Here is a 19,079-nt window from a genome sequence, read left to right as displayed (position 1 = left end):
GGAACTACCCTATCATCCAGTAATTGCACCACCGGGTATTCATCCAGGAAAAACAAAAATGTGAATAAGAGATATTCGCTCCTATTTTGGTGGGGGGGGGGGGGGGGGGCGTTGCAACATTATTTACAATAGCCACAGTATGGACAGGAAAAGACAAACACGATATGATTTCACTTATATATGGAATCTAAAAATAAATGAACAAACTAACAAATTCAGAATCTGAAATATAGAGAGCATATTGGTAATTTCCAGGAGGACAGTGGGGGCTTAGGATTAGAAAAAGGGGATTAAGAGGGACAAATGTCCATTTATAGAATAAATGAGTCATGGGGATAAAAAGTACAGCATAGAGAATATTTTATTTTATTTTATATTTTTCAGTGTTCCAAGATTTCATTGTTCATGCACCACACCCAGTGCTCCATGCAATACGTGCCTCCTTACTATCCACCACCAGGCTCACCCAACCCCCACCTCCCTCCCCTCCAAAACCATCATTTTATTTCTCAGAGTACACAGTCTATCATGGTTCGTCTCCCACCCCAATTTCCGCCAATTCACTTTTCCTTTCTAATACACTTTTCCTTCTCCTAATGTCCTCCTTGTTATTCCTTAACTTTTCCATAACTGAAATTAAATAATGAATTGTTACTGTTCCTATTGGGTTAGAAAAATCCAACATTGTTATGTAATCTTTTTCCCAGTAAGCAAACTGTAATAGACAGCATTACTTATTTATTATTACCATTTATTAATAACATTTTCTTTTACTGATTTAATTTTCTAAATTTTATTTTTTATTGAAGTGTACTTAGCATACATATAATTAACATACATAGTAATAGTGTAGCCCTTTGATTCAACAATTTTACATGTTAGTCAATGCTCAGAAGTATCTGAAACCGTATGACAATTGACTTTCTCTGCTTGACTTGTTTCACTTCGCATGATGTCCTGTTGATTTCAGGTCAGGTCATGATGCCAGGGTTCTGGGAACCAGCCCTGCTTTAGGCTCCCTGCTCAGCAGGGAATTTTCTTCTTACCTTCTGCCACCATCACTGACCCCCTCACATGCAGTCTCTCTCTCAAATAAATAAATAAATCTTTTTAAAAAAATGGGAATGGTAAGTAAACACTGCTTTTGTGGCTTGTTTTTCTGCAAAGGCAATTTCTACCTTTTTGTCAAATTTTTAAATGAATTCTGTTGATAGGAATGGCACATATCAGCAATGTTTAATAATTTTATTATTTTATTTTATGACACTGTTTTTACAAAGAAATGGACCCTAAATTTTTCTATGGTACCTACTTTAAGATTAAGAAAAATCATTTATGAAAACCAGGTTGAGTTTAAGTTCCTTGAACTTGAGAAAACATAAACCTTGGAAATACACCAAGCCTGTACTTGTTATTGCATGCAGCTGTATATATAATGTCAATAGTGAATCATTATGGAAGCTACAATTAAGATGTAATCAAATATGTTTGATATTTTTTTGTTTTCTGTATTTTAATCTAGATACTAATTGCCAGGGAAAGAGACTGTACTCAGTCTTGATTCAATGTCATGCTCAGACTATATCCTACAGCCATTCAGAGTATATTTCAGAATTTCACTTGTAGTAGCCTTTCTATATCTAAGTTTGTGCTCATTGGACTACCTGGAGGGGGTAAAAAAAATAGAGGAGGATGAAGCCTGGTTTTTCAAATAACATCACTTCCCAATGTAGATTTCTCCGAAAGCTGTCCCTGCCCCTGGCTGATCTGAGATGTTGGTAAGATAGATGATCCCATAAATTGCCAAGGCAGTCTTAAGGATTTGCTGTAATTAGTGTCCATATTTGCAAAGTTTTTGTTTTGTGCTGTGGCAGTTTACCAGAAAAGGAATTTTTTCCTTACAACTGCAAAGCTGTAATTGGATCAAGAGTTTCTATGTTTGACTCAATATAAGTTACTTGACACACTATTGGATAATCAAATGGACAGCAAACTCTAGTGACAAATGAGAAGTTTTGTGATTATGATCAAATTGAATTTATATTTCCCCAGATTATATAAATAGATGCATATTCTTTTAGTTAGGATCCTATGCACAGAAAAAAAAAAAATTAGTACGTGTTTTAAAGAGTACTTACTTATCTTAAAGTTGAAAGTTTACACAATTCTTCCTTTCTAAAATGAGCATTGCTGGAGGGGCGGGTGGGGGTATGGGTAACTGGGTAACAGGCATTAAGGGGAGTACTTGATAGAATGAGCACCGGGGGTGTTAAACGTGCAACTGATAAATCACTAAATTCTACCCCTGAAATTTCTAATCCACTATATGTTAACTAAATTGAATTTAAATAAAAAATTTAAAAATGAAATGAAATGAGGATAGAGATGGGTCTACTTCTGTAAGGTTGTGATTACTAAATGGGTAAATGCATGTTATTTAATTAGAACAATTTCTGGAACATAGTAAGAACTCGATAAATATGCAATATTGTTGTTATCGCTAATTTTACATTATAAATCTTTGGCTTTTAAAGCTGATTGTTCATTGAGCAGATATTTAGCAGACTGGCCAATTTCCAGATACTTTTCTAAATCTGTTTCAAAAAGCATGCCTACTGCAGAGGCCAATGTAGAATAAAAGTTGTTTAATATGGAGCATGCTCAACATGTCCTAAAAAAAATCTCACAGGGGCGCCTGGGTGGCTCAGTGGGTTAAGGCCTCTGCCTTCGGCTCAGGTCATGATCCCGGGGTCCTGGGATCGAGCCCCGCATCGGGCTCTCTGCTCAGCAGGGAGCCTGCTTCCCTTCCTCTCTCTGCCTGCCTCTCTGCCTGCCTGTGATCTCTGTCAAATAAATACATAAAATCTTAAAAAAAAAAAAAAATCTCACAGCTTGGTCCATTCAGGCTTACGTGGTATTGTATCATTGAGAGTTTCAAAGAACTGTATCACAGGGTGATCATGTTCCTCAGGAATCATACAGGATAGCAATTAGTAAGATGTTCATCTTGCTCTGTGGTGAGAGATGGCGCACTGATAAATTGCATATGTTAGACTTTGAAAAGTTTTATATTGAAAGCTTTCCTGTGTTGCCCTAATTCTGCATTATGTCTGGTTTTAGCTGTGTAGTGTTCCATGGGGAACTAAAATAATGTTTCTTTCCAAATGTAAGAACTGTAAAGTCAAATGTTTATTGACTACTATGTATTAAGATTCTAGTTCGACATAAAAGGACTCATATATATATATAATACATTTTATAAATAAGAAAACTGAGGGACAAGCGTGTGTGTGTGTGTGTGTGTGTGTGTGTGTGTGTGTGATCAACAGGATTTTCTTTCGGCAAGTCATTAACAAAATAATTATTCTAAATTCTGGCCAGAAAAGCTTTGCATCTCTGGAAGAGAAAGTTTGTTGGCATAGCAAAAATGATGAAGGAAGTCTGCCATATTTGCCAGGGTATTTGGACTATATTTCTGTTACAGTGTTAATGCTACTAGGCCTTCTCCTATCAGTATTTGTGAGCTCATTTCATCCCTTTGGTAAGTTCTAAATTTCTTTAGGATGGGAACTTACTGCTTTTACCAGGGCATGGAATAGTACTTACCCTAATGGGTGATAAATAAATATTTACTAAATTGATTAAAATATCTCCAAGCTAATTTTAATCATTATTTTTAATGAATTAAATTTTTTAAAAATCAGCCTACTTATTTCAATAGCAATACTCTTTCAGTAGATTTATGTTTACTCATTACAGAAAATGATTAGGAGTTTTAATCATAAAGGTACTAGAATAAGATTACTAGAAGAAAGTTACTGTGAGTACTGTATGCCCTGCAAAGAATATTTATAAATGTGTGTATAGGAAGAAAAGAAATTAAGTATGCTCTTAATATTTTGAAGATAATAAGGTAGAATTTGTCATATTAAAGACTGTTAAGCGAAGGAAATGATTTGGGTTTAAAATGTACATGTTTTGGGGGCGCCTGGGTGGCTCAGTGGGTTAAAGCATTTGCCTTTGGCTCAGGTTATGATCCCAGGGTCCTGAGATCGAGACCCACATTGGGCTCTCTACTCAGTGGGGAGCCTGCTTCCTCCTCTCTCTCTGCCTACTTGTGATCTCTGTCTGTCAAATAAATAAATAAAATCTTTTAAAAAATAAAATGTACATTTTTTTCAAATGAAACTCTATTTAATAAAAATTTTCTTTAGAAGGGGCGCCTGGGTGGCTCAGTAGGTTTAAGCCTATGCCTTTGATTCAGGTCATGTTCTCAGCGTCCTGGAATCGAGCCCCTCATTGGGCTCTGTGCTCAGTGGGGAGTCTGCTTCCTTCTCTCTCTCTCTGCCTGCTTCTCTGCCTACTTGTGATCTATCTCTCAAAATAAATAAATAAAATTTTTTTAAAAAGTTTTCTTTAGAGAACAAATTTAATAATTTTTAAATTAGTATATTGTTAAGCATATCATATGATTTCATTTAAAAATGTTTTTGGTAGACTCAATAGAAACAAAAGTCCAGATTCTGATTTGAAGTATAAAATCAGTATTCAAGTTTCCAATTCATTTTTTAATATAAGCATTTTTCAAAAGTTCAGTTTCAGTGACTGTATATAGTCAGTGTTTTACTTTACCAAACTCATGTATAAACTAACACAAAAAAAGATTTGAGATACTATATTTTAAATTCTGTCTAAAGCAATACTGTTATTTTCTTGCCAAAACATCTGTTTGTAGTTTGTAAATTCTAAATTCTCTCAAGTGATATGAAATTTTATATTTAATTCACAAACAACATGGACTTTTGAAAAACATTTTATTGGATCCTAGTGTTTTTTGTTTTTTTTTTTTACAGAATTTACTGGTAAGCCTACTGCAGGAACAAATCATTGTGTACTTGCATTATTCCTAAAAGGAACTGAAATAGCTACTCCTCTCATTTTCTGATCTTTTAATCCTGAAAAAAAGAGCAAAAGAAACATTTAAAGTATCTTACAAATATTTTTAGAGAGTACATAAAGCCTCAGTTTTACTTGAAAAATGTACTACAAATTGAGTTGAACTTTATAATCTCCAAACTTTGTTGTTTCATTGTTGTTAGATATGAGTTGTCCACAAAGGTAGCCCCTCCCTCCCTCCCTTATATAATGTTAAAATTACAACGGGTATCTTTCTTTGAGTACTTCCTGCCCACTAGACTCTCAGTTATTTTATTTTATTTCTATAAATTAAATATAAATAAATATAAAATAAAACTCTAAGAAGTTATCCTTTATAAACTAAATTTGGAGAAACACATGGAGAAATTATGTTTTAAATAGCTGAAACTATGTATCCAAAGTCACCTTTGTGTAAATAGTTTTGATATGTTATGAACACACAGCCTTATTTATTATTAAGCAAAGAAATGTACTTTCTATATAGCTTATAGATATATATATATGTATATATATATTCTATATACATTATCTAGAATCTGTATCTCTTCATTAGAGAACATAAAGTGTAGACTAAAATAATTGACTCCAGGAGCACCTGGGTGGTTCAGTCAGTTAAGCAGCTGTCTTTAGCTCAGGTCATGACATTCTCTCTGTCCCTCTGCCCCTGTCCCCCTGCCCCTATTTGTGCTGTCTCTCACTCTCTCAAATAGATAAATAAAACCTTTTAAAAATTGCTCTTTCCAAACTTCTTTAAAACAAATAAATAAATAAATAATTGACTCTAGCTACTGCATTACGTGTTACACAATCAATTCTCAAAAATTCAGTTCCACATCATAAATATACTCATAAAATTCTATACTGCAGATAACATAATTTTTAATTATGTAAAAATGGAATGTAAAAATTGTAAATGTAAAAATTGTAAAATGTAAAAAAGTATAAAAATTGTTTTATTATTTGTACTATAAATACAAACGCTTGAACAAAGCTTTTAAAGTTATCCGACCCATCACCTTTGCCCATTTTAGAGATGAAAAATAAAGACCATAAATCTAAAAGAATTTTTGTAACAACATTTTCTTCTTTGGGGCTAAGCTAATATTAGAACCTACATGTTCTGGCTACTCACCCAGGCTACTTAAGCCTTCACTGCTTCTAAGTAGCAAAGCACTAACTGCATTTGTAAATTGTAGAATTACATAAACTTCCATACACAGCCCTGAGATTTAATGAGAATGGATGACACTCACCCTGTTGTATTTCTAAATCACTTGTAAAATTTCCACTAATGAAAGATTATTTTAAGCTAAAACTTGGAAAAGTTATTATAGTAAATTAATCTATTCATCTATTAATTCTAGCATTCATTGCTAGGATTAATGTTAGGATCAAATGCTAAAATCTGTCCAACTTAGCTGACTTCAGTTACACTGAAAACTGCCTTACATAGGTCTCCCTTAGGTATTTAAAGAAACTTCCCTTCATACTATGTTTTATTTTCTGTTTTGCCTTCTCTTCACTCCCAAAATTACTTTTAGTATCCTTTAGTGTAATTCTAGCTGCTGTTCTTAATGAAATGATTGAAAGCTAAGGAAGACTGATATTCCTCATACTGTTGGCCATAAAATGAAAGCATTTTGGTAGTCTATATTGTTGCCGAAATTCAAAAATTATATAGATATTGAACCTACCATAAATATGCCATGTAGATAAATACTATTTCCCAGGTGTCACAGTGGCTTCAAGGGTTACTCACCACTTCCTCCCGCTTGGTCTTGTCTGTTGCTGGCCAGGCTTCCAGAGGCAAGTCAGGAAGCATGGGGGGCAGGGGCTGTATGGGGAACATCGGAGGCAGAGGTGGCTGTGGTGGCAGGGGCTGGATGTGGTGCACGGGTGGCTGGGGCTGAATGGGCTGGTGAGCCTGTGGCTGGACAGGCTGGGGCTGGAAGGGCTGCTGGCCTGGCAGAGGGAGGTTTGGCTGGTGGTGTTGGGTTGGAGTCATGGAGTGTTGGCCAGGAACAGGCATCATTGGTTGCTGGGGGACCACGGGCTGCTGAGCTGGCATCATAGGGATGTGGTGATGAGGCTGTAGGGCATGACTCGGGAGATTCTGCTGAGACAGCACGGGAATGATTTGGTGGTGCAGCCATCCACCCATGGGTTCATAACCATAGGAAGGGTACTGGTGAGAAACAAAGAGTCAGGTTTACCATTGGCTCCATTGACTTCCAGCTGGAAAAGTAGTCATGTTTTCTTTGTCATTAGGGTAATATGGATATTTATTTGTTTTTCCTTGTATAACAATTTCTAACTGTTCACATGATATGACCTTCAGATGATATGAAACTAGATTTCACATTAGTGTCTGTATGTGGCAAAGGTATATTATTTCACTTAAAAGAAAAATGAAATACATGCTTAAAATTCTAAGGAAATAAAGAACAAAAAGTCTGCATACCGGATGCCTTATGTTCTGGTACCATTTCAGAGGTGTAAGGACCTTAAGAGAAAGAGACATTAGAACACGTTTGTTTGAATTTAGTTGCATGAAATGCAGACTCACTAATGCAGTCTTCCCAAAACTGGGAGCCTGAAAATGTGAGTTCTACAGAAGAAAGAACAAGATAAACATTTGTCAGATACTTCCTATGGTGAGGCAGTGTATTACATCCATCACATACATTTCTCATGTTTTTCTACATACTCTGAGGCAAATCTCATTACTGTCACTTTTACAGACAAGGTCATGTGGAGTTAAAGAGGCTTATAATCTTACTGAGGTGATTCTGTTTAATTCCACAGCTCCTGTTCTTTGCAAGAGCAAAACAATACAAAAAAATTAATGTCATATGACATTAGTTATATCTCTTTTGTCTTGATGTCACAATGAAAAAATGAAAGTGAAACATTGTGTCTCAATGTAAAACACAGATCTTCTGGTCAAATATGTCAACCTTTGGAGATATAACAAAATCTTGCCTCAAATTGTTAACACTTTGCATCAGTTTGTATAAGTAAACAGATTCATGAATTATCTTCTGAACCTATGAAAGATCTTAGTTTTATTTCTTCAAAAATAAAATTGTACTTGAGTAACCTCAGGTCCAGGGATACACTCATGTAGTAGTATAGCATTTATATCAGTACAAGAAACAATTACTACACTTGCTCAAGTTACATTTGACAAAGCACTTTTTATATAGCTTAACTATTTCACTCCTCAAACTACTTGAAGTGTGGGCATTATAATTATTTCCCTGCTTCAGGTAATGAAACATTATAGTTATTTCCCTGCTTCAGGTAATGAAACCAAACAAAGCTCCTGAGATAAAAACAATTTGCCCAAGTTCCTATGGCTAAAATGTAGTTGAGAAAAGCTTTCAACCTGATTTCCAGAAAGCATGCTTTCCATTGCTCTGAGAATGTCTCATAGACTTCTTGGTCATTGAACATTCAGTAAAGAGAAACAAGGGAGACACACAGAGTGTGAACATCTTAGAATCATAGTTTTTAACTGTAAAGGACCTTAAATAACATCATACCTGACTTCTCCACCTTTTATAGGACTGGAATAGAACAAAGCTGTCCAGCCAGAGCACTTTCTCCACTACCATGCAGCCTCACCCTGAGTGGTAGTTCATGACGGATAGCTTTATAGCCATAGAGGAGAAACTGAGTCAAAGAGGCCAAGTAGAAGTATGCTGGGGCAGTGCAGGCTTGAGGCGACCCAACAAATGAGAAATGTGGTAACATGAACTGGAAAAGTGGGACTGAGAAATATCTTGAAGAATCAACACAGTATTCTTTGCGGACCCCGGAACATTGTTAACTCAAACTATGGTCAAAATTAGTAAAGAGAAAAATTACCTCATAGCTGAAGTTGATATAACCAGGGTGCCCAGGATGAGGTGGTAGCTTTTATGGAGGGAAAGGAGGAGAAGAAGCAAGAGGGAGAGGGAGAGAAATAGCAAGGGAGAGGAAGACAGAGGAGAAAGGAGGGATATCAGAGAAAGAGAGGGAGAGATGAGAAGAAATTAAGTCAATATGCAATTGTCCACATTAAGAGAAACTACTTTATAAGAATCTGTACAGTGCAAAATACATTTGAAGTCTACTTTTGTTTGAACACGTATGCTGTGTAGGAGCCTTTTAAAGAGGTCCAGGAAAACTAAACGACTTTCCCAAGACCTGGAAACAAAATCCAGTGCATATTTAGCCTCCAGTGATCAGACAATGCCCACAACCATATGGTCAACTAATCCTACTCTGTCCCATCCACCGTTTTATATCTTAATGAAACTCACTCCATTTTGGAAAAAGAGATTTATTGCTCTTACACAATTATGAAATAGCAAGAAGAGGAGAACTATCTCACAAATCTTTCCTTACAGATAAGAGGTAGATAGTGATTAGTTATCAAAGAGGTTCCCTACAAATATCATGCAAACCACATTAACAACAACAGAAGAAATAACTACCTGTGAGTTATTGATGAATATGAAAATATGGGTGTGTTAAAGTGGAAACATTATCAACCCCTTGGAAAGTGAAAGAGTTGATTCATGAAATTTAAATTGATTCTTTTAATTATTCTATCAAAGTTTTTATGGCAGAAAAAAATTAAAGTTCAGAATAAAAAAGAGCCTAAATAGTTATCTGTACCAGGACTGTCTGTCTCGTCAAAAGGGAGGCCATGTAACTGATGCCTGCAGTATGCAATGCTTGTTGTCCCTAGATAGGGAGAGAGAAAGATGAGAGAGGATCGTGCAGAACATCTCCCAGAGACATCAAGCTAATTAAAGCTATATTATTTTTAAATGCTCATATTTTCTAAGAGGGTTTTTTGGCTCCCATCTGACTGTGAATTAGTAGAAATGAAAAATGAAAAGTAGTCAGGTGATATGGTATCTTTCAAATGAGTCACACGCATTGTATTTTGCTGGAAAAGTCAAATATGTAAAATGCATTTGAAGTTAGGTAACTTTTATCAGACAACACAATCTTTCTATGTTAGAAAGTCACTACAGAATGAAGTAAAATCAACCTAATCGTTCAGCTTGACCATAGATTTATTTGAGACTTGGTTCTAAAAGTAACTGTTAAACAAAATTATCTGTTAAACAAAAATATTAAACAAATGCCTACCCCCCCGCCCCCTCACCCAAATAACAGTAGCCCCATAAATGGCAGTTTTTAACCTGACACTTGAAGTCCACAGACTCACAGTCTGGCATCTGTGTCCCGTGTTGGTCTAGTCTGTTACCCAACCCTTAGTTAGAGATCTTTTTTTTTTAAAAGATAAGGATATAACCTGTAGTAACAAATGCTGAAACAAACCACTCATTGAACTTGTCTAGTTTTCAAGTACATGTTGTTGGACAGCCACATATTCTCGTCTACGAGGTCAAGAGCAGCATGAGCTATGAACTGGTTCAGATGACGATGATCGTCCTAGATGACAACGTGAGTAGTACCAGATTAACATTTCAACACAGCATCGAGAACACCAACATTTCATTCTGGAAATTCTATACATAGTCTTCTTGGGGGTAGGGGGCATCTTCTACTGCTACTTCATTTATTACTGTCATGGGACTTAAAAAAGATCTTAAGTGTTTTCACATCATATTCTTTTCAATTTGCTATCTAAGACTCAACAAATAGAAACAACCAATTAACAAATGAAATGTTGGTGTTCAAGAAACAATACAGATTTTTTTAATTTTGCAAGAAGGAAGTTATGAAATTTGGTAATTATTTAAGTGTGTGAAAAACAGTAGGTTAAAAATAGAGATTCTGCTTTAAAGACCCTCATATCTTTTTAGAGGAAGACATGAAAAAATACGTTAAGTGGCTCTGGCTAGCAGACAGGTGGCGGTAGTCTGGAGAGCTAAGGTGCTGGCAAAGGAGAGCTACACAGAAGTGATACTGGCATGGATCTCAGGGTCAGCAGGGGAAAAGGGCAGGGAAGGCCTTGAGACACAGTGACATTTGGTGAGTGGAGACAGCTGAGGAGGTAGCACTCTTACAGGCTTAGCGTTGGCCTCTTTCAGGTGAATGGAGCTTACATGACAGGGGACCTGGGAGTGGCAGGAGGCCATGATCAGCCCCAGCTGTGAGTAGTCACCAGTCTCAACATCAGGAGATAGTCCTATCAGAGCTGAGTGTCCTTTTCGTGGGTTTAACTGGAGGTGAGACTATCCTCCATAATGTGGAGAGGGAATTCACAACCTGGGAGTCTTACCTCTGTGGAATTCTTTATTTCAAAATAAACTTTTCATGAAGACTTCCATTAATGGGTTGAAGTGAATTCTTCTGCTCTTTTTGAGTGCTTTCAACCAGACTCCAAGTTAATGCTGGTCCCCAGATGCAGGGCACTCTTGTATTGGGGTATTACATTCCAATGGGTCGCCTCTGGTGGCTCCCTCCCCCTTTTCTTTATCTTCTGATATCAGTCCGACGTTCTCACTCCGCTTTACCTACCCACTGGCGTCTTCTGCCCCCATAGAGATCCACGTGTATAATTCTGATCTCAGGCTGATTTCATGGGTGATCAGAGTTCTTTGGTAGGTAATCAGCTCACTTTAGGGTACAGGTTGAAATGGTGCCTCCTCCTACTTCCCTGCCATCTTGTCTCCCTGAACTGAATTATTCTGTTGAAGTCCTAACCACCCACCACTCCACCCAGTACCTCAGAACATGGCCTTCTTTGGAGAGAGGGTCACTGCAGCTGTTGTCAGCATGCTAGAGTAGGATGGCCCTAATTATGATACTGGCATAGTTATGAAAAAGGGGCATGTAGAGACAGCACACAGCAAGAATGCCATTTGAAGACTGGGGTTCTGTGGCCACAAGCCACGGAACTACCAGAAGCTAAGAGAGAAGCCTGGAACGGATCTTCCCCTAGCAGCTTCACTGAAACTGAAAACTGAAAACTTCACTGAAAACTGTTGTAGTCTCAGGGCCAGCAGGGCATGGAAGCAAGGGTCTCTTTTAGCCCTCCCAGGTTTAGATGGCCCTACTTCGTATACCCTGACGAGAAACGTAATTCACCTGGACAGAATGGGATCTCATGGCATTTCCAGTCAGTAACAACTGTTCTTCCAGTCCCACAACAGGTGGACTGTGTTCCTATGTCCTCAGGGAGCAGCTTTTCACAACGGGTGACATAGTGAACTACATATCAGAGAAGAGACCCAGAGCATCCTGCTACTTAGTATGTGCCAAGTGTGTGGTGAATCAAAGGATGAGTCAGCCACTCGGAAATTGTTCCCTGGTTGGCTTCTTTCAACCTGTGGGACTGCAGGGCAGCCTCATTTAATTGTGGTGGATTCCAGTTACCTCATCTGTCCGGGTCTGTCCCAGCTGTCAAATCGCGCCACACCATTATCATTACAACAACATAACAATTCTTACAGAATTTTTTAAGGTTCCATATGCACTTTGGATTCTGCTTTCCCAGTTGGCAAAAATTCCATTTTAAAAACCAGATTATCATGGTGGCCCACAATTACAAAGTAGAAGCTTCCAGACATTGTCTTCAATATATAGCTCCTAGTTAAATGAAAATAACATGTTTTCAGTACTCCATACTGAAAAATTGTTAACAAGAAGTCTAAAATTCACTTTTTTATTTAAACCTGACATAGTAGAAGAGGAGAGCACTAAGCTTGTCACGTTTTCCAGTTTATTGCCATAGACAAATGGCTTTGGGACTATACAAATTAGGTCTGTGATACGTCCTATGGAATCCAGTACCTTATTTTCACAGGGAAACTGGAAGACTTCTAACACAAAATCATAAAAACAACATTCTCATGACCCCAAAAGAACAGAGCAAGCTGGAACAAACCTAGACAGTACCAGTTAGCATTACTAGCACTAACACTGGGAGAAGTTGATAAAAGGTGCGGATTTTGTCTTCTTTCTACCTGAACAATGTATGCTATAATTCTAAGTCTCTGCAAATGCAAGAGCTTATGATATGCCTCCTCAAACAGCATTTGTAAGAAGGGAAGACATGGGACACCTGGCTGGCTCGGATTGTTGGTGTGTGTGTGACTGTCAATGTCGGGGTTGTGAGATCAAGCCGCATATTGAATACAGGGATAACTAAAAGAGAAAAAAAAAAAAAAGAAAGGAAGGAAGGCACAATTGTGTATTCCAGAAAAGATGAAAGAAACCATAATCCCAAAAGAAAGACATTTCAGGTGTTAAGAAATCTCAGAACTGGTGTTTATAGGTTTGCTAAGGAAATGAAGAGAAAGTGTTGGGGGTAGGGTTGGTTGCGGGGGGGAACCAGGGATTCTGTGGCTTTTAGCACAATTAAAATCTGGATGAACAGACAGATGGGTGGAAGGATTTATGTACATATTTATGTACTTCTAGCACAGGGTCTTTGGAATCAGACAAAGCTAGGTTCGGGTCTACCTATGCCACTTACTGGAAACATGACCACAGGCACCGTCCTTAAAGTCCCAATGCCAATTTTCTCCCCGGTGAGACAGAGGCAACCATCAGGATCCCTTACAGTAACTTTGAGGATTATACAATGTAATGCATGTGAAACATTAGGCACAATATCTGGCTCTCTAGAACGACAAAGAGGAGCATATGCATGCGGAGATGTGCTGACCCTTAAGGCCTCCACATGGGGCAGCTACCTGGCTGAGAGTACACCGTCTCAGGGCAGGTACAGTGAGGTATGTCAGAGCCCATGGCTCATCAAGCCTCATTGGGGCTTCTGCTGAATCACACTGAACATGAGAAAATCTGAAATGTATTCCTAATGAATACAATCTCTGTTGTTAAGGAAATCAAGGCACAACTGGCACTTTGAACTCTGGAACTGGAAGGCCCATGACTGGAAAAAGAGGCAAATAAGATGTTCTTTTGAGGTAAAGGGAATATAGAATGTAACTCGGGCCAGGTGTTGGGACATTGCATCCTGCAGACCAAATCTGGCCTTGTCCATCCTTTTATTGTTGCTGAAGGCGGCCTTTGCCCGACGACAAAATGATGGATTGAGCGGCTGCAACGAAGACTATCTGATCCTTTACAGGAAGTGTCTTAGGGGAAAACTGGGGGAAAGGCCCCAAGAGTAAAACTGGATAATAAGACAGGCAGGAATGAAGTGAAAGCTCTGCAAAACTAGCAGAATTAGCAACAGTTCTCGAGATTGAAAGAAACCGTGAGGGGCAAAGGGATGAGAACTTTCAATCTGAACAAAGTCGACAATGATGTCCGAATTGGAATAGGAGTTTGCAGCTGGAGTTTGCCAAGGGAAGGGCTTCCTTTCTGCCACACAAACATTTAAGCAGCAGCAGAAAATACACATCTAAGGAAGAAAACCCTGATTCCTACGCCTGTGTAGTGTCAGTACACGGTGACGATAAACAGAAAGGGAACCGAGGAAACACCACATAAAGATCAGGTCATAGACTCTACAGCTGGACAGAACTTGAACTGCCAATAATTTGATTTCATAGCAGCTGAACGAGTAATGTGACTATTCGACTATACAGGCAGAACTGGAAGGTGAAGTGGAAAAAATGGAAATCTTGGGAGACTACAACCACATTGTCTTGGAAGGGAATGTCTACATCACTTAGTATTTGAGGTTTATTATGCCAAGGTGGTAGGCAAAGATGAGACACACTAGAATCCTGTGCTGTCGGATACACTGAATTTTCCATGGGGAGGGAAACGTTCTGTATCTGCACTGTCCAGTGTGGTAGCCACCGGTAGCTATTGTGTCTACAGAACTGAGTTCTTCACTGCTTGGTTAAAAAGCCACATGCGGTCAGTCGCTACTGTATTGGACGGTGGCCTCTGTATTGGCTCTGTAACAATGATTTGAAATGTTTTAAGTTCTGCCAAGTCTACTTTCCCTCCATCCAGGAAGCAAGTGTTACTTAGTACTCCAGTCTGTGATACAAAAGAAGCAACCCTTTCCTCCATTTACAAAGTGTGAATTAGTACAGGTGAAGCAGCTTCTGCTGTCTGTGTGAGCTCGAACAGTGTGTGTCTGCTCCATTTCCCCATCACCTAGAGTAGGGGCCTCTTCTTCACACCTCTTCATGCCTCTCTTAAGAAGACGAAGTCTCCAGGTGGGGAGGAGATGGCTACAGAGAACTTGGCAATGGATTAAACTGGGGAACTGAGGAAGAGGGAAGAATCAAGGATGTTTCCAAATGCCTGACTGAGGTGATCAAGCAGAGCATCAAGATGAGTCTATTCACCAGGAAAAGAAATAAGGATAAAAAAGAGGGATGAAATGAACACGTCCATTCTGAGCATGTGCTGGTTCCAGAACTGCATGCCCTGCCCTGACGACATCCTGACCTCGAAAACCTGTGAATGTTCATTTCCAGGCCGAGGGGAATTAAAGCTGCAGAGAGAACTGAGGTGGTTCACCAGCTGACCTTACTTGACAGGGAGAGGAGCCCGGACTAGCCAGGTGGGCCCAATATAATTACAAAGATCTTTAAAAGTGAAAGAGAGGGTGCCTGGGTGGCTCACTGGGATAAAGCCTCTGCCTTTGGCTCAGGTTATGATCCCAGGGTTCTGGGATTGAGCCCCGCATTGGGCTCTCTGCTCGGCTGGGAGTCTGTTTCCTCCTCTCTCTCTCTCTCTCTCTGCCTGCCTCTTCGTCTACTTGTGATCTCTGTTTGTCAAGTAAATAAATAAAATCTTTAAAAAAAATTAAAATTAAAAAAAAAAAAGTGGAAGAGAGAGGCCCAAAAGGTCAGAAGGAAGGGCAATGGCAGAGGGGGTAAGGGGTGTCACGAAGATGCAATGTTGCCAGTGTTGAAGAGGGAAGAAAGGGCCGGAAGGCAAGCGGCCTCTGGAAACACAAAGAAACCAATTCTTCCCAACAACCTCCAGAAGGGAACACAGCCCAGTGAGACCTGCGGCAGACGTCTGTGCCACACACAAGTAAGGTAATATATTTGTGTTGTTTAAGCCACTCAACTTTGTTAGAGCAGTAGACAGCAAACACGTCAGAGCCAAGAAAGCTGCAGGAATGAGGGGAAAAGGACATATTTGAAGTGCTCACAGAACGTAGGTGCATTCTGTAGGGAGACTGAGGAAAAAAAGGAGTTCACTTACCCTAGGACAAGAGTTTCAAAGCACTGTAGACGCTCAGAGGGAGGGGAAGGAAGCTGGGGACAGTGATGAGTCGGGGGAAACTACCTGGGGAAACCTGAGGGTAATCTAAGTGGTTTTCTTGCCCAGCATGCCTCCCTAATGCTTACCACAGAGCCCAGTACAGAATAAGCGCGACACACTTGGGGAATGGTACTGCGAGAAGTGGGGGGCAGTAGCTGGGGCAGTGTCAGGTGAAGCCGGAACACGGGAATGAGAGGCATGCTGGGATTACCTGGCCTCAACACTGAAAAGAACCTTCTGAAGGTTCTAGTGCTGAGGCCTTCAGGGTCTCAGAGGCCTGACTGGGGAGGTCTGTGATCAAATGATTAACAGCACCTTTGTGAGAAGTTGAAGTTTCCACACTTGTGAAGAACCTCCCATAACCACTTATGAGAGTTGTTGACTCAAGGACTCTCACCTGGGATGAAAACAGTAGCTGTCCGTGATGGCCAGGTAATTTGAGCTGTTTGAGAGGGATTGACAACTAAAATCAATGTGGTGATCCAGGAGCTCTAGACTACCTTGAACTGGAAGAGGGCGTGTACATGATATAAGAAACAGGGCACTAACTAGTAATGAACGCAAAAAAATAATCACGTACCTGTGAGGCGGGCATGAGAGCGGCTGTGAAGCGCAAAATGAATGGAAATGTGTGAAATAAGTTAAGAAAAACAAAAGCCTTCTTAGACAACAATCAGGAAGAGGGGGAGAAAGGTCATCTGGTACATAGGATGCAGATCTGCTGAACTTCAGTTTTCTCAAAGAGCGTGATTTTCCTTTTTTAAAAAATTATTTGACAGAGAGAGAGAGAAAGAGAGAGAGAGAGATATCACAAGTAGCTGGAGAGGCAGGCGGTTTTGGGGGGGGGGGGGGGTTGGCAGGCTCTCAGAGAGCCTGATGAGGGGCTCGATCCCAGGGATCATGACCTGAGCCGATGGCAGAGGCTTAACCCACTGAGCCACCCAGGAGCTCCCTCAAAGAGCATGATTTTCTAATAGCAAGTGTGACAAAAAGTTAGGTGGGCTAGGAACCTCAAGACAAGTATATTTAAAAAAAAGAAAAAAGACCTCAATAAATACAGATCTTCAAGTCTTAGCAAATCTTACATCTTTAACTAACAAAAGTGGCTGTATACTCATCAGGGACATGGGAAATCTCAGGAACAAAACTGTCAAACCACCTCAGATACGTAAGTGTTACTGTTTTCAGAAACTTATCTTCTGTAACTGAGTACTTTCAGAATAGATTAAAACACCAAGAGAAACACATATGAAATACCTGCATCTGGTCAGAACAGGTTAGGAGCTTTTAATTTACATTAACATGAATCCCCAGACAAAAATCAAGTGGTTAATCAAAGTACTTGTTATATGAGGACAAGCCCTGACAAACTCAGACTTTCTGTTTTAGAAGAGAAATCCAAGAGAAGGCAAATCAGTGTATGAAGTAACGTGGTATCTACCTGAGAACAAACTGGAGATTTGTGGCTCCGAGAAGTCCGTGGTACTGTCAGAGCTACAAGGGGACGGGGGTGCAGCAGCACTCGTTTTATCTGTTGAGTGAGGGACCACTTCTACCAGACTTGAATGTCAGTGCCCAAAGGGACTTAAAAGTTGTACAAGTCAGTTGACAGGGAACCATCGTGTGACATTAACCTAGTTCAGATCAACATTCTGAATGCTTAAGTGAGGGACAATTTATCACATTGAAGGATAACACGCTTGGGCAGCTAATAAACTGGAAGGCAACACTACAGGTTCAACAGTTCCTCCAGGTTAAGAGAATTTAAGTGAAATGAACAAGATAGAGTTTAAGAGAACACACACACACACACGAAAAAGTTAAAAACCAGGAAAAACAAAAACCCAAACTGTACAATAGGAGAGAAACCTAGTTTAAGAGCAGTTCATCTACAAGAACCCAAAAGTTTACATTTAATGCAAGCTCAGTAAGGGGCAGTAGTCTGATACAGTAACCCAAAAAGCTAATGCCAATTTGAGGCTGTACTAAGTTCATGTCCTTTTAACTAATTACACCTCCAGGGAACATACGCACCTCTGGCAATCTCATTTTAAAAGGATCAATAACTCTGAACTGTGTGTTGTAAGGAATGCTCTGGAAAGGAGCTACGGAAGGACCAGAGAATGTTTAAATGGGAAGGCCTTTCTGGGGGTTGGGAGTGAGATACAGCAGGATCTTACCTTCAAATATAATGAATGCGGTCCAAAGGAAAAGGGATATGATGAGGGATGGCAAATGCGTTATCGCTGGTGAGCCACTTCTAATTAGCCAGTAGTGACGGCCAGGACCTGGTGCTGATAACGACTGGGACAAGGAAGATCTGTAGCAGGAAAGATGGCTGAGATCGAAGGGCAGAACCTACGTGTGTACCAAGTCTTTAAACTCTGGGTGACAGATTTATCCCAAACTGCCCAGAGGACAAGCTTAGGGCTGCTCCTTTGAGGTTACCTGGAAACTTACTCGAGACAATGTTACCAAGCACTTTGTTACAAGCTATCAGGCTGCCTGTGAGAGGACTAATCCCCGCCCCTCACCGGGCAGGGCCCACAAATTTTCCAGCTCCAAATGACAACAGTACGGCCGTTTAAAAAACCCTGCATTAGCTGAATGTCCCAGTGAAAGGCAAAATGAAGAAAAGGCCCCGAGCTGATCGACACTTGCGGGCTAAAACGCGAGGTGCGTCGGCCCAGTCGCCTGAGATGTGACCGAACGGGGACTGCCCAGGTCCGATCCGGTTGTCCCCGGGCGGGCTGGAGATACCGGGCCAAAACCCGCGTCACGCACGACCCGGAACGTCCCCTGGACCTCCCGCCCCCTACTCACCCCATCTCCTACCTGCGGGGAGATGCCGCCAACGGAAACAGCCACTCACTTCCCTCAGTAGACCCGCGCTTGGCAGCCTCTGTCAGAACTCCCCGAGCAAACCTCGCGAGAGTCCGCGGTTGCAATCTCGCAACAGGTGGGAG

The 19,079-nt window shown here is 40.0% G+C and overlaps 1 protein-coding gene across 1 annotated transcript; it reads right to left on the bottom strand.

Moving 5' to 3' along the window:
* Positions 1-4,795: 4,795 nt before the first annotated feature.
* LOC125092598 (amelogenin, X isoform-like) lies at positions 4,796-19,064 on the bottom strand. Its single transcript, XM_047716976.1, has 8 exons — positions 18,949-19,064; positions 18,294-18,433; positions 12,358-12,495; positions 9,604-10,392; positions 8,809-8,856; positions 7,400-7,441; positions 6,698-7,123; positions 4,796-4,955 (listed from the first exon to the last, which is right to left on the bottom strand). Exons 4-8 carry the CDS (start codon positions 9,634-9,636, stop codon positions 4,950-4,952), a joined length of 555 nt encoding a protein of 184 aa, XP_047572932.1. The 5' UTR covers positions 9,637-10,392; positions 12,358-12,495; positions 18,294-18,433; positions 18,949-19,064; the 3' UTR covers positions 4,796-4,949.
* Between the last annotated feature and the right edge of the window lie 15 nt (positions 19,065-19,079).

This window comes from Lutra lutra, chromosome Y (assembly GCF_902655055.1).
Source record: "Lutra lutra chromosome Y, mLutLut1.2, whole genome shotgun sequence".
NCBI lineage: Eukaryota > Metazoa > Chordata > Mammalia > Carnivora > Mustelidae > Lutra > Lutra lutra.
Note: the sequence above shows the minus strand (reverse complement) of the source record. Positions and strands in the feature narration are given on the sequence as shown.

Bases quoted from the DNA above. Each gene is read 5' to 3' on its own strand.
- LOC125092598 (XM_047716976.1), bottom strand. From the start codon at position 9,636: ATGGCCTCCCTTTTGACGAGACAGACAGTCCTG. The intron at 8,857-9,603 runs GTACAGATAACT...CCTCCATAAAAG, and splicing joins TGACGAGACAGACAGTCCTG to CTACCACCTCATCCTGGGCA. The intron at 7,442-8,808 runs GTAATTTTTCTC...CTTTCTCTTAAG, and splicing joins ATATCAACTTCAGCTATGAG to GTCCTTACACCTCTGAAATG.